The 15948-nt window shown below is 50.1% G+C and overlaps 2 protein-coding genes across 11 annotated transcripts in view; both read right to left on the reverse strand.

Annotated features, from left to right (window-relative positions):
- Window positions 1–580: 580 nt before the first annotated feature.
- Window positions 581–10074, reverse strand: LOC122386081 (U-scoloptoxin(19)-Tl1a-like). 10 transcript variants are annotated; one of them, XM_043374886.1, is made up of 4 exons: window positions 9926–10052; window positions 1969–2165; window positions 1590–1712; window positions 581–1180 (listed from the first exon to the last, which is right to left on the reverse strand). In XM_043374886.1, exons 2-4 carry the CDS (start codon window positions 2042–2044, stop codon window positions 1044–1046), a joined length of 336 nt encoding a protein of 111 aa, XP_043230821.1. In that variant the 5' UTR covers window positions 2045–2165; window positions 9926–10052; the 3' UTR covers window positions 581–1043. The 10 variants fall into 10 exon arrangements, 6 of the variants coding, with proteins under 6 accessions (XP_043230821.1, XP_043230822.1, XP_043230820.1 ...); XM_043374887.1 differs by having other exon boundaries at window positions 1969–2207; XM_043374885.1 differs by lacking the exon at window positions 9926–10052 and adding an exon at window positions 8976–9267.
- A 1177-nt stretch (window positions 10075–11251) lies between these two features.
- LOC122386062 (putative inorganic phosphate cotransporter) overlaps window positions 11252–15948 on the reverse strand; it is a 40776-nt gene continuing 36079 nt past the window's right edge. Inside the window, exons 8-10 of the mRNA XM_043374842.1 lie at window positions 15419–15574; window positions 13495–13580; window positions 11252–12982 (exon numbers count right to left, since the gene is read on the reverse strand). Of these exons, the coding sequence (XP_043230777.1) occupies window positions 12818–12982; window positions 13495–13580; window positions 15419–15574 (407 nt within the window). The 3' untranslated portion in view covers window positions 11252–12817. The remainder of the gene's footprint in view (window positions 12983–13494; window positions 13581–15418; window positions 15575–15948) is intronic.

Raw genomic sequence — 15948 nt, forward strand, 5'->3', positions numbered from 1 at the left:
CCACAGCGCGACACCTGCCGGGCCAACCTGATCAAATATGCACAGGAGCGGCGGCCGGTCGCCATCCAACACATCGATTGTCGTGCTGCGCCGCAGCGGGGCCAGCTGCGTGTGTCCGACCGGCGACGGAGGGCAACGGGTCGCAGCACATCTATCAGCGGGGCTAGCAGGACGGAAAGCCGCCGCGCGGGCTTAGCAGGGCAGGTCACAGCGGCACACTTTAGTATCAGCGGGGCTGACAGAAAGGAAAGTCGCCGTATACGGGATTAGCGGAGAACGTTAAGCTCACGGGTCCCAGCGGCAGTCATCAGCGGGACTACCAGAACGGAAAGCGTGTGCGCTGAGTGGCCATATCGATTTAGCGGGACAGGCGAGTCAGGTCGTAAGGCTGGGAGTGATTAGTCTCTCAGGACTTTAAGCCGGATTGACCCAGTGTGTATTAGGCCATGGCCTAATACCGTCAGACGGACAGAATGCAAAAGACGAGCTCTATTTTGGACTTTTTTTGCGACGACGTGTTAACATTTATGATACTTGCCTGTTTCGCGGATATCATATGTGTCGATCATGTCATTCAACGTTTTTGCACGGTGCAGTATTTATTAAAAGCGTATAAAATATAACTGTCGGTATGAAAGAAACAATGCCACATGATTGTAACACTATAATAGCACCGATGAAGGTGACACTGACGACTAGCCGACATATTGGTATACATGTCATGTATACCACGTACGTAGAACGCCTTACTAAAGTAAACAATACATATTAGCATTCTCCAGTAGCCATGGGTAGCTACCTGGAGTTCATTCCAAAATCCAAAATGTCTAAAATCGAACAGTAGCTCGTAACGAAGTTATTAAAGTTAACTGCTATGATCAACTTATTCTTAAATTTCTGCCAGTGGGATCGTACCAAGGCCGGCCTGACGTCGCATATATAACACTCGGAACGATCTCCCATACCCTGCATTTTGCACCGTGCCAGAGAACCCGGGCGTCATCCCGGACCGACCAGGTCAGGTCAGGTCAAGCTGGGTCAGCTCAATAAAGCCAGACGCAGCAGACGTGGCCGGCGGTCGGACAGAAGGCGTTCGGATGGCGCGGAGCCCCGCCGCAGCTTGCCGCAGTGGTGCACTCGCCGCCGAAGGTGCCGCACTCCAGCGCGTGGCTGGTGTATTCTGCCGGAGCGACATTTGATCGGTCAGAGGAAATTGATGGCTGATACGTGTTTACAACTTATGACGGCTACTGAGGTCAAACTGCTACTGGGATGACAGCAGACCTGTCACCGAGTGACTGACAGCAGTTGCAGTTAGTTACAGAGACATTTACCTACTGTTTTACTTTTAACTGGCAGTGACACTTAAACTGTGACAATATAATGTAATTTTAACATACCACTTGAGCTTTAAGTGCAGTGCTCTGAATTCTTTGACGAGCGACAAGGGTAGACTCAGAAGATTGGAGATAAGGAAAAGAGAGACTCAATACTGGAGGAATGAAGACATATTATAAGGAGACTGTGACCGGGGAAGGTCACGGGAGAGGGAGGACCGGGTGCACCTGTGCGATGGTAAGCCCGCTCACCCAGGAAGCAGCAGTCTCGGCCGGTTCCACAGAGGCCCGGCACGGGCCGCTGCCAGTCGGGACAGCCCCCAGTGGGCAGGCACTGGCCGCCGGCGCCGACACACCCCTCCTGGCCGAGAGGCGCTGTGGACACGGGACAGTTCAGCTGTAGAGGGCGTGCAATGTTGCACCGGGGCTGGACCCTGCACACTGCACAGGACATAGTAATGGACTTTGTAGCTACCTGCAGCATTTAAAAATCGCTATGAATATGAAATGAACGGTAAATCAGGGGTCAAATTAGATATTGGCAACTACAGTGCGTAAACAGACACGACAAAAACAAATAACAACTTTGCAATTGGAATGCTTAAATCCAAATGCAGTAGCGTTTACTTACGTGCAGCAGCGGCCAGCGCGCCCGGAGCTCCCACCACCAACAGAGTGAGCGCGGCAGCAGCCACCGTGGAGAGCATGGCGTCTTCTCGTGGATGCTAATGTAAGTACCGGTCAGCGGTATAGTCCGACACTCGGCTGTCTCCGAACACAACTGTGTGTGTCGCCGGCACCTTTATACAGTCACTACCTGCGTGACAGCTGTGCCAAGTTGTGACGTCATCGATCGTGAGGGATGCGGGTCTGCGAGGGATAACGATATGATAAAAAGGTAGCTCGCTGACGGGCCAACCTCACCGGTTGAATGGCCTCCACCAATGGAGCTCGTCGGCAGAGGGTGTGAACGGCGCGGGCGGTGTCAAACAGCCCCTGCAGTTCAGATCAATGACCTCAACCGAGCCCGCATCGATACACACAGAGACACATGCGTGTTAATGACATGCAGTAGGGTAGGACGCTATATTTTAACGGCGTAATGTATACATAATCGGTTACAATGGCGAACTAAGTAGCTTAGCTCGACACATAACAGAGGTGCACCAATGCAAAGGTAACGAATACCTAATGCTAACATAATGTAACGAACCATAGACCCGGGAACAGGGGGGGGGGGCAGCGGGGGCGCTTGCCCCCCCCCCCAACTTGAGAGCCGAGGGGGCGGCGCCCCCTCAACATTGTGGCAGCGAGAAAAGATCTTTCCTCCCTTTTCCGGACTTTTTTCCTTCTTGTTTCCTTCATACATCTACGCATCGACACATGGCATTTTCCTTGCCATCTGAATGGTTTCTGCTGATACAGTAGGTATCGATTTGACAACATCTGCTATTGACTATTGTCATCCCGCTTTGATTTGGGCTTGATCGTGGCCATAAGTTTGGCAGGCCAGATTTTATACTGCACCAGCTTGAATCAACTTTGAGAAATACATAACGTACAACGGTGGTAAAATCGTTGCTATTATAGGTATAACACAGTTTACCCGCTCCGGATGTGATGGAGGGGTGTGGGGCAATGAGTGCAATGACGTGGCGCTCTCGGAGGGCCGGTATGGGATTAAAGCTCAGCGACACTAAGGGCTTGTGTGGTGCCTTCGGTTATCGGTAGCACCCCCAGAATCACCGGCGTAGGGCCCCCAGAGCCGCCGGTAAGGGGCCTTTAGAGGCACTGGTGTGGGGCCGCCATGCAGGTGCCGGTGTGGGCGCTCAGAGGCGCTAGTGTGATTCTCTCAGAGGCGCCGATGAGGGTCCTTACAAGTTACAGGCGTTGCTGTGGATCCTCATAGACGCTGGTGTGGGGCCGTTACAGACGGGTGTGGGGCCTTTAGTGGTGGATCCTCATAGACGCTGGTGTGGGGCCGTTACAGACGGGTGTGGGGCCTTTAGTGCTGCTGACGCGAACTCTCTACAAGCCGGCAGGGAGTCTCAGTGACTGGCAAGGGGACCTTACGCCGGCAGAAGAAGTCCTGTGGGGTCCTTAGAGACAGGCCCTCATAGGCGCCGACGAGGGCCCCACAGATGCCGTTATGGGGCCCTCAGAAAATTAAGTGTGGGACCATCACAGGCGGGAAATGCCCCTAGAACTGGCACCTCATAGGCCGGTAAGACCTCTCAGAGGCCAGTAATGGGCCTTTGGAGATCACTGAGGTGTCCTTAAAAGCCGCAAGAGGCCCTCAGACGCCGGCGTCGGACCCTTATGGAGATCTTAGTGTGGCTATTTAGGGTCCATGAGGTGCTCTGACGAGCCCCATGGGGCCCTTCTGAGTAGAAATATGGCCATCGTTAACCTTCAGCGGTCAAATGGCGCCGCAGGGCCCCTCAGACCCGAGGGTCCCCTTTATCCCGATGGGGGGGGGGGGGTAAGTGTCCCCTTAGACCCCTAGCTTCGCCACTGTTTCAATATGCATCATGTAAGGTATTTTAGGCTCGCCCCCCCAACTTGAAAATCGTTCCCGGGTCCCTGTAACGAACTGCGCATAAGCAAGGCAACAGCAATAAAACGCATAGCAAATGACTCCGTTTCCGTAGCTTGTGTTCATCATGCAGGCTGAATGTAACTGAGAACTGATCAGTAGACATAATCGAAGAAATGAAACAACAAAAACTTTTACTTCGTCATAATAGTACACAACAGGCCAGATACGAGTATAATCTTAGTACAATTACAAATACCATGTTCTATGATCTCTGTGTTGTCTATAGTTACTTGCCAGATTTCTCTTCTCAGCTGCAGCGAAAGACCTCAGCGCCTTTGGCAACGAGCGAAACAGTAAAATGGAAACGCAATGATGGTCTGGACGTATATAGTCCAACTCCTTGGTCCAACCTCCAGATTTACGAAGTTCACCCTGGCCACTGCCTTGGACTTCCTCCTCCAGCATGTAAGGCACCCCGCTCCGTTTTCAAAGGCAATGGCGAGAAGACGTGAGCTCACCAGCAGTCGCTGAACGTCCCCTGTCTTCTCTACAGCGGTATATCCGCCAGAGAGACGAGTATCTTGTCGAGAACTGAGCAGCGCGTCGTGGCATACACCGGCTGGAAGCAGAGCGGACAGGCCTCTGACTGTCGTCGCCGACTCTCCACACTGACACACGCCTCACAAAACGTGTGAGAGCAGCTCAGAGTGACGGGACGTTTGAACACGCCTTTGCAGACGACACACTTCATGCACTCCAGCTGTGTGCTGAAGAGCTTCTTGAATCGAGCCAGATCTCGGACATGTTGTTCTTGCTCTTCGAGCAACTGCTTGACTTGAAGTTTGAGCTTCTCCTTGCATGTTCTGGGCTCCTGTTGCAGAGAGCTAGCACTCGTATAATAGTGCCCTGGGTCGGTGTCCCCCTCTCCCTGGCGCTCGATCTGCCTCTCTATGTGCTGAAGCCGCTCTCGGCGTTTTTGGCGCTCCTGTTCACGCTGGACCTTCCGAAGCCGAAACTGCTGCAGATATTCGATCAGTTTCTGCTCATCTGAGAGCCCATCGGACTGCTCCTTCCGGACTCTGGCGTCCACTGCCGCTCCCAGCTCTCCACAGTGTTCTGCTTCAGCAGTACTGCCGCCTCCCGCATACTCAGCGGCAGCCATGTTCCGGGCGGCAAACTGGGCCAGCGCCTCGGCCTCCGTGCAGCCAAAAAACGCCAGCACACGCTGGTTGTGCGGATCGCACAAGTTGTGCCTTTTGTAGCAACGTTCCCCGTACCAGCAATTCCCTTTAATGTACGAAGGACACGCATGCAGTCGACGGCAGCGCCCTTCACATCCACCTGGATTGCGCCAAAAGTCGCGACAAATAGTAAGCCGAAGAGGCCACTCGGTCAGAACCTCGGCCAGTGTCTGCACCACCAAGGAGGCGGGCTCGTTGGCCATGTCGGCCTCTCGGAGCACCTTGAGGTTGTGCTCTCCATCGGTGACGCTGTGGCTCAGCTCACACTCGTCCTCCGTGCACCTACCGAGCACATATGGGTAGCACAGGTGTAACCGGCGGCATCCGCTGGACGCACACTCGTTCGCGTTGTATGTGTAGCACAAGTTGATACGCACCCCGCGCATTTTGCGCTGCATGCTGGTTAACACCAGATCGAGATCATCCTTGCCCTTAAAACCCAAGTTCTCAAGGGTCATGATATTTCTGGGTGTTTCCAAAGTGTGCGACCGGGAGCACTCCTTGTTTAAGCATTCCCTGATGAGAAAGTAATAGCACAAGTGCAAATCTTCACAACTTTCTCGGGAACATCCACATTTTTTGTTGTAATTTCTGCAGAGCAATGGGAGAGGCCTTCGGTGATTTTTCCCAGTGTCGGTTGACATCTTCGATGATCTGGAACACAAAGAGAATTATTAAATGACCTTAAGGTTCTGCTACTGTACGTAAATGTCATGGATCCTGCCTCTGTAGGTATACACTGCGCGCTTCGATTTCCTGTGCTTCACGCGTAAGGGTGTGAAAATGTTATCTTCGAAATGAAAAAGTGTCGAACACGAAATATCTCACATATATTCTTTTCCATTTCTTTCGTCAATTATACAATGAGCCAAAGGCTATTACTTGCTTATCTTTTATCGTTTAGTTCGTTTTATTAATTATTTGCTATGGATGACAGGCCCATTTCGGGGGTAGGTATGTGTAACCAGTAAAGGTAGATTTGTAGTTATTATATTAGGGGAGACCGGGAGAAGTGGAAAATTATTTTGACGTCAACTTTGAAAAATCGTAAAAGATAGAATATTTAAGATTTAAGTAAATTGATTGCATTTACTGGTGAACGGTTTATTTCTACTTCATGTTTTACTGTTTTTATGCGTGTTTGTTCACGTGTTACTTCTCAAAGTTAAATTTTAGGGAAGGTTGACAATGGGGTGAACTGGGACACGTCCAGGAAAAGTGGGACAAATGATGGGGAGAACTGGGACTGGTCAAGAAATGTGATTTAAATGGAATACAATTAAAATTTGATCACCCATCACACAGAAGAAGGTGTTTTAAAAATTGACACTTAAAGAAATCACCTCGATTATCATTTTTGAACTACACTGACGGCACTGAGTATCTTGGACAATTTTCCCATGCATTTGCATACAGGAGAACTGGGACAAGGTTTAGGCACGTTGTCCCAGTTCTCCCCAAGTCGTCATTCTTGTTTCAACTGCTCTCCCACACAAAAAGTATAGGTACATAAAAATGTTTCTGCATAATTAAGATGACTTCACTGACATCCAAAGGTGAACGGCCTGAACATTTCACATCGGTGAATAAACGGCAAATTGAATTAGAGTATGTACAATGCCAAAAAACACATTTTAGACCCCAACTCAATATCTCAGAGACAGGCAACCGGAAAAGGAAACCGCTTGGTTGTGACGCGCCCCGACTAAATTCATGAGAAAATATGCAAAGACAAAATTGTTTGTCCAATCGGTCACCCAGATATTGAAGGTGTCCCACTTCTCCCCCGCCCCAATTATCCCCACTCTCCCCTATATCTATATCTATCTATATTATATATATATATATATATATATATATATATATATATATATATATATATATATATATATATATATATATATATATATATATATATATATATATATATATATATATATATATATATATATATATATATATATATATAAAATTATATATATATATCAGGGCTGGAAAAAGTGTTTCGGTGGTTGTCGTCCAGAGGAAAACGGGCTTATTTGGTTGTCAACTCAAGATGTCTAACCTGCGCCCGCTGAGGGTCCTTGATTTCCACGCCCTGCTCGGGAGGGGGGGGGAGGGTCAAACACCCCGCCCTTTTAACTCGGATCCTGGGTCACGTAGTGACAAGCAGTACCTAAACGGCATTCGAAAGAACGTCCAAAATAAGGGCGAAAATATGACATTCGTTTTATAGGCTAAGTCAAAGGTCAGGTCACCGGAGGTCATGAAAGATATTGCCTTTCAATTTTTTTTTTTTTTAACACCGGCGCACAACTCGGGAACCAACTATATAGAGCTGTACAGCGCCGCGGTAAAGATTAGACAGCCCTTTTGACCCTTTCGGTGACCCTTCGACGGTGCCACTGGTCGACTTCCACTCACCTTTGAACAAAACGTGCTCAAGTTGGTACACTTCAGTCGTGCAGACGCCACGTACCCTGCGTGCGAATATATTATAATTCCGCTCCTTTTTGATAGCGCAGGGCGATCAGCCGTCAGGCTCAATTGTCCGACGATCCGTGTTCCTCGACCTCTGAAGTCCTGAGCCTCCATATCCTCGTGGGCATGACATGGCGTGCCCTCCCCTCGGCCTCACCAAAACATTACCGGCACTGACACGGTCCCACTCAAGATGTCCCGCCGCGGACCTACCCCCAGGCGCCACCGGGGTGGGTTTTGACGTCACAAAAGGAGCCCCGGCGGATTAGAGGGGACGCTAACTGGCCGCCGGCCGGGGGCGGCGCTGAAGGGTGCGGGCAGGGGCCGGCCGAGTCCTGGAATGTACTAGATTTGCCAGACACGTGTTGCCAGCGGACAACCACGGCGACCACTTGGCATGCCATTGGTCGTCTTTATGAGGGTCGCCGATCGGCCGTCTGAACGATGGTCGAACGACGCAGTATATACTAAATAGCTACGGGGAGTTGGAATATGTCTGTAGCTACCAGGAAATTTTCCACTGGGATGCCGCCGCGTACGGGAGGTAACGGACTCGAGAACTGCGAGTCAATGTGATGGGGAGGGACAGAGAATAGTTTGCGTGGGCAGAGGCGATTGGGTTGGGTGGGCAGAGGCGGATGGATTGCGCGCTTCTAACCGCACTAAGCGGGAGGTCTTAATCAGTTCAGGCGCGGCGCATGGTCGCCATAAGATCGTCTTCTCGGTTGTCGTCGACAACGACAAAACGATACAATTTTTCACCCCTGATATATATATATATATATATAATTATATATATATATATATATATATATATATATATATATATATATATATATATATATATATATATATATATATATATCCCACGCATTTAGGTATGTAGGTACAGTTGACTACAGAATGATGTTCCACTCCTTAGAGGCTATCAGTTGGCTGGACCGCTAAGCTTGCGAAGGTGCTGAGCCTTGGGCCCACTTTGAACTCAGCCCGTGTGATGCGGCACAGCCTACCACTCCAGGCAACTGTTCGCTCGTGAAAAGTGGAACGTCTTACGTCGTCGTCGTGTACGTCTACGATCGCTGCCTTAGGACGTGCAATCCGCCCAGCGCACTGACAGTTACCTTCAGGTGCAGGTTGATCAATGATCATCATAAATAATTTTTCGCGAAAAGTTAAGATAAAACAAATTGGCAATTGACTCTCAATATTTAACTTTTTTCTCGTGTCAGGTCAGGGGTATAAAAGGTGGAAAACACACCTTATAAGAGCATGCCGACTGCATGTCCTATACACTCTAAACTGAAACGGTTTTCTGCAGCAGTTAGCTGGTCTATCTTGATCTAGTATCTATAATATTCGCGAGTCGCGACTGACCTGAGGCGCTGACCTGCTGACACGCTGATCGATCTGACCCCTGATGGCTTGCTAAGGCGACACACTGCACAGAAGACCAAGAAACGTCGCGGTCACGAAGTCGGCTGCTGCTCTGTTGAGTCTGACGACTGACGCTCAGCGTCCCTGGACCCGGAATCAGACACGGCCGGCGCTGGCACCGGGACGGGATTTCCCCACCTTCCGGGCCCCGCGGCCGGCGCTCACCCCACTGCGACCATAGGCTGACCGGGCGTAACGCTACTGCGCAGTTCACTAGACTGTGAGCACGTCCGAGCACGTCCGAGAGCATTCTCAATTCTGTGACCGTCAGAATGTAGTGAGGGCATTGGAATGGGCATTTAAAACTGATGTGATGTCAGCTGGATTTGATATGATCATCCAGTCATTCACATAAAGTTTTTTTCCAGCTCTCAAAGCGCACGACTATTCATTACCACGAGGATCATAGGATCTCGTATTTACCAACCGTCATTGCTAGACATTTTATTTCGGAACTTATTAACACTCGTGATGTACGTAAAATGCCTAGTAATTTCAATAACCTACAACATAGGTATGAGCCACGCCCCTGGCTTGGAAATTGGAATCATAGCTGTACATACAATAGGTACACATTGTACATATGTCTGCTGTCTGTATATTTTAACCACACTCCCTATCTCTCTCTCTCTCTCTCTCTCTCTCTCTCTCTCTCTCTCTCTCTCTCTCTCTCTCTCTCTCTCTCTCTCTCTCTCTCTCTCTCTCTCTCTCTCTCTCTCTCTCTCTCTCTCTCTCTCTCTCTCCCTCTCTCTCTCTCCCTCTCTCTCTCTCTCTTCTCTCTCTCTCTTTCTCTCTTTCCCTCTTTCTCTCTTTCTCCTCTCTCTCTCTCTCTCTCTCTCTCTCTCTCTCTCTCTCTCTCTCTCTCTCCCTTTGTCAGCCTCAGCTCTCACCTTCCCTAGCTCCGGTCCGTCTGCCGGGGGGCCTCTGAATCTGACTTCAGCAGGGACAGTGGCTCCTCTGCGGTGTGTGTTTGGGCGCCAGCGGCAGCGACCCCTCCGCGGTGCCCCGGACGTCTGCAGGGGGCCTGACGGGGTGACCCAAGGTGACCGTTCCCGTACCCGTTCCACCCGGCCTGCTCAGCTGACGGACGCGATACCACACTTCCTTCGCCGGGCGCCTGACGAGTCAGCAGTTTTGGAACCGTCCATGCAGCGCCCCCGCGCGGGGGAGGGGGGGGGGCTGCACTTCCGCACCGCTCGCATCTCGTTCCTTCTCAGTTCTTGTCCCATCCCGTCTGGTCTCGTTTCGTTCCGTCCCGTCTCGTTTAGCGTCACGTTCCACTGTGTTCATATCCATCCTGTTTCATGTCCCATCCTCTTACGGATCGTCTCGTTCGGTTCCTTTACGTTCCATTCCCTCGTTGCGGTATCGCTCTTTGTCGCTATTCCGACTCGCCTCGTTTCGTCCCATTTCGTCCAGTCTGTTTTCCCTTCCCTTAACCGCCCCAGTCCATACCATTCAATTTCGTCTTGTCTCGGTTCAACCCGTTCTTCCCTGCTCCAATTATGCTACCGCGTTCAATCAGCGCTCAGTCCGTGGCATGTGGGCGTGTCGTTGAATTTACGGTCTCAGCTGGGAGGCTCGACTATGGGGCTTCCAACAGACCTCGTGACACCCGGTAGCCGGGTCATGAGGCTCGTTTTAGTGCTCGCGATGTATTGCAGCTTTGGTCTGCATAAATGCGGACGTAAAGTTATCAGCAATGGTTGCTTTCAGTGCTTCTAAGCGGTTATCTTTTTTTTTTTTTTTGCTCACACAGCTCGACAACGTACCGTGGCTGGATGGATGGAGCACGTGTTGCTCGGCTCGCATGACATCCAAAAAGATAATTTTTCGACTGACCGATCTTTAAACCCTCAACTCAGTTTGTGGTTCTTTTGACTATTGTGCTGACACATGTTTAAAGTGACCAGCCCACCTTAACATTAGTTTTGAGTTGAGATAGCCAAAATGGGGTCCCTGGCCTGGCTAGCAATTACCGGTTTCTCACAACATCGAAAAATGCCTCAAATCGAAAATATCTAATTTCAAAGTTGCAGCACTTTGATTCAAATATCTTGTAAACCGGTGAATATTTGTCGGTGAAATTTGGTAGATATTCGTTTTCGCTCTTTCTGAACCGAGCAACATCACTTTCATGCCGATTCATTAACTTTTTTAAAGGTGGGAGGGCCCCTTTAAGCTCATACAAAACGTGTATTTTGCATATAGCCGCGTTCTTCCAAACGTATATTTTCCAACATCTTACACACACACAACGATCGGCCGCGAGAAGCGATGTGTTACACAACAATGTGCAGGTGCATATTATACGTACAGCTAGGGCCAGCCTGGCCTTTTGACACCTGATTAAACAGCCCTTGGGTGCACGATTCCGCCAATTAGGCTACACTGTTCGAGTATGTATAATTATATGCAATTAAACGTTCGCTGCAGCACATGCAAGCACTGTGCTTACTGCTTGGACACAGCACATGCCTAATAGGCTCACTGCTTAGTCACGTTCTGTCTCCACCAGTCCCTCTACATATGTAGTTTGAGTCTCCCATTCTTTCAGTCTGCAGTCAGTCTCCGCAATCAGCTTTGACCCACATATGCTACAGTTGAGACAACTTTGTCGATAGACGAGAGAAACAGTGAGTAAACACGTCGAAAGACCACAGCATCACAAATTTCAGACTCTTTAGCGCTCCATCAACACCATCGAAGGTCAGCATGGAGGTCAGGCTAGAAATATAATGCATGAATAGAACAGGCAACGAACGTATCCTTTCCTTCAACAACGAACAAACCAAACCGACAGAGACTGACTAGCCACAAGACGCATAACATGCTGTTTGGTATATAATTTCTCCAGTTTTGTTTCCAAACATTTTCAATACTGATAACATGGATCCACAAATAGCTACCGGTATTGTGGATTTACACCAAAGTCCGAAGATACGACTTTGGTATCTTATGTGCGTCACATCACAGCTCACGAGTGGCTCGGTGCAGCGACAATGAAAGCCATGTTACGAGATTCCCAAGTTGCCGGCAGTTGGCAGGACCGGCAGACTCGAGAGGGCGCCACCCTTCGTGGGCCGTATGAGGGACCAAGCTGTAGATTATAGGTGTATAAACAACATTTCAGCATCGCTCAGAGGAACGGCACACTCCTGCACTCCAGCACAATTGCAATGCTGCCCACAAAAGATATAGGTAATCAACAATGAGAAGTAGAACAGCAATGAGACTACTTCCTTTCAAAATACGCGTAGGTACGGTCATAGCAGTACGACCATTTGAATAATACATCTACCGTACACACAACAGAAATCCATCAGAATTCTAAAAATGTTCTTAATTCTCGAACATCTACCAGCTAAAATATGTCGCAGAGAGACTACAGCACGCAACAAGCACATTCCTACCTCTAATTGGGAGCTATGGACCGCCGAGGGGCTGGGGTACGTATGTACCACTCTGGTGTGGAAGAGGAAGAGAGAGAGAGAAAAAGAGAGAGGGGGAAAGGAGGGGGAGAGAGAGAGAGAGAGAGAGAGAGAGAGAGAGAGAGAGAGAGAGAGAGAGAGAGAGAGAGAGAGAGAGAGAGAGAGAGAGAGGAACAGAGAGGAACAGACAGACACAGCACAGCTGAAAGCCAGTCACCGTCTCCTTTCCGGCACTACTTTTTCCACTCCATTGAGTCCATACCCTAAGGGCTGGAGTGCCGTCCGGCCGTCCGACAGCTCAGCAGATCCTCAGACACCCAGCGCCCCTTCCTGCCGAGGCCCTGGGGCCGGTCAGTGCCGGGACGAGTCCGGCTCCTCCTGGGGTACTGCGCGCCGACGGGCGTCCTTCGCCCACTGCTGCTCCTCGCCCGACGCGAACAGCAGGTACTGCACGCCGTGGAACACGAACAGGCCCGAGGTGACGAAAAAGATGATCCTCCATTGCGACACCGTGTTCTGGAGGCCGAAAGAGTATCCGGGGAGAGTTAGATTGTGATGCCAACGTTCCTTGTGATAAATATCCCAATTCCCACATGGTCCAGTATGAATCGTAATGAGGCAGTTACCGACGCACAGTTGATGAACAAATTATTGTACTTGAAACGTGCTATGATCCACCCATAAATCAGTTCACTAATCGCACGATAGATGGCGCCAGTAGTGTGCGCCTGCAGTTATGCTGCACCGCAGTGCTCGAAAAGGACGACCGATTATACAACGGCCTTACCAGTGCGCGGAAACGCTCCCAGAAACTGAGTGCACAGCCCAATGAGCTAGACTAATCCACGACTCATGGAAGAAAAAGAGTACTTAGGTCAAAATGCTGCATGGGAAAGATCGATTGCCCTAATTGCATGCAAGTGGTATAGGTGTGCAAGCAAACGGATGAGTGGCGTTTGATGAATCAGCGGCTCCCGCGCCTGTCACACTATTTGTTTGTTCTGCAATTACCGGTGCACCTGACTCACCTCCTCGTGAATGAGAGCGCCGACGAAGCTGGGCACCAGCATCCCCGGCACGGTGGCAGCAGTGTTGGTGATGGCCATCAGAGTACCTGCGAGCCAGTTAGAGAGAAATGAGAATAATCCTCAGATAAAACGACGCCAACTTATCTATGATGTAACAGGCGCCTCCCCAGGTGATGTTTCAAAGTCATACACTCGCTGCCAAAGCCTTAGTGCGATATTTGTCACTTTTGACGCGGCTGTTGATGTTTATCAGATATGTCTAGGCAGTTGGTATAAATACTGCCCATGTAAAGCAATGTTTTTTGGCCGGCAGTAATAGCACACACTAAATTATCGCCACTAAGCACTCAGGCTCCGTATAAAAATCTCACCATTCGGCTTATCCCGGAAATTCATTAGACTGTCTTTTCAGGGATGCTTGCATCATTCGCCGTTTAGGTATATTTCTTAATTCCTAGATAATCAGCCACCCTGGCAGCTGACACCGATCCGCAACGCAATCAACTCAAGATGACCTCATCCGCACTGACGGAGCCGGATATGAAATTTCAGCGCGGCACTCCGTCTGTGCATCGCCTGCCCATTTCTCGGTGCGTCGCACGCCAGTCGAGGCCGGTGTTTACCGAGCGGCGCCAACCACCGGCTGCCAGAACACCGATCAATGGCACCGTTCTCTCTCTGCAGGTCTCAGGGTCGATAGGTGCAGGTGGGTGGTGACTACAGCACTCTGGAACGCTGCGCCAGCCCTACAGCTTTTTATGTAGTCGCGCGGCAGCCAGTGGCGTCGTGCCCGGGTGATGAAAATAGACGATCCGCAAAGACGCCGTGATCCGAGATTGGGCGGCGTATTTTTTTGTCGACAATAGAATGCATCAATAGAATTTTAGAAGTTTGGGTATCGGTATCAGTATTGGCCCCTTGAGCCATTTCTACGTGTCTGAGACAGCTGGTGCCCGACGGCCTGTCCCCTCGGTCACAGCGATCTCCCGAAGTTGTAATGTCTCTTCATGGCATTGGTCTTGGCATGGCCTGATGACCTACGAAGGCTCCCATATCTCCTTCTCCCGGTGCTAAAAGTAACCTGTTAACTTGCGAACTCTCCCGATGCTGTAAGGTCCCACCGTAACTTAGCCCTCCCCCCGGCCCCCCAATATTTCACTCATTCAAATATTTCCCTACCGATGCTGTATACGTAAAGGCCGCCCCACACTGGAACTCGCATGCGGGTTGCGAGTTCGCGGGTTTTGAGTTTGCGGGCATAATACTGATTCATAGAGTGATAGACCGCTCCCTTACGGTAACTTCATGAATGCAGTGAAGCCGGTACACCTTCAGAAACTTACATATAGTCGCAATACCAGCACAACGAACCAAAATTCGACTCCAACGAAAAACCCGCAAACCTCGCAGAACTCGCAGACCTCGCAGCGAGGAAAATCGAAAGTTGACTCAAAATCAACTCTTGGAATGCGATGCAAGGTCGCTCGCAAGCTAAAAATATGCAGACTCGCTTGTTAGACGGTAGTGTGGGTCACTCAGCTCAGATTGTATCATTTGATTTTAAAGAAACCCGAAAATCCAAAAACTCGCAACCCGCATGCGAGGTCCAGTGTGGGGCGGCCTTAAGGCCCCCAGCGCCCCAGCACCACCCAGCCCGCTGACCTGCAAAGGCTCTCATACATCTCTATCCTGAGTTGTAATGTCCCACTGCCCACTTAGGCTGCCGACCTGCGATGGCTCTCATATCCCTCGCTCCCGATTCTGAACAGTCCCACCGTCCTCCTAGCCCCCATATTTCCCTACCGATGCTGTAGTGTAAGGTCCCACTAAGGTGTAAGGTCCCTATGCCTGCTGGCCTGCGAAGGCTCTCATATCTTTCTCTCTCCCGAACCCCGATTCTACAAGGCGCCCCCAGTCCGCTGACCTGCGAAGGCGGGCGCTATGGAGATGTGGTTGGAGAGGAAGCCGCTGTACATGGAGCCGATGGCGCCAGTGGCGATGGTCAGAAGGAACACGGCCAGCGCCGTCTGACAGCCCACGTACGTCACCACGGCCAGACACAGCGCCGGCACAAACGCCGCTGAAATCAGAGACGTCATTACACAGTGCCGGTACGAACGCCGTTGAAATCAGAGACTTCATTTCACAGCGCCAACCCAATCGTTAAAACCAGGCCGAAGTGATCGTCAATTTTGGCCATCGACCATGGCTTGCGATTCATCAAGCATTTAAAACGATGCACCAGTCAAAATAAATATTTCATTAGACATTTGAAATTGACTTCTCAAGTACTATTCAGGAGGCATTTCGTCTGAGCTCTAAGCTCGTTTGGCTCTATGAAAGCCCTGACGCTGTTTATCCTGTAGGTAAGCCTGGCTGGCGGCCTAAGAGGTGACAAGCGATTAGACACTTTATATTTATAGACGGTATTTCGTCACTGCAGCGTGATCGTTG

Source organism: Amphibalanus amphitrite, unplaced genomic scaffold (assembly GCF_019059575.1).
Source record: "Amphibalanus amphitrite isolate SeventyFive unplaced genomic scaffold, NRLGWU_Aamphi_draft 000239F_arrow, whole genome shotgun sequence".
Lineage (NCBI taxonomy): Eukaryota > Metazoa > Arthropoda > Thecostraca > Balanomorpha > Balanidae > Amphibalanus > Amphibalanus amphitrite.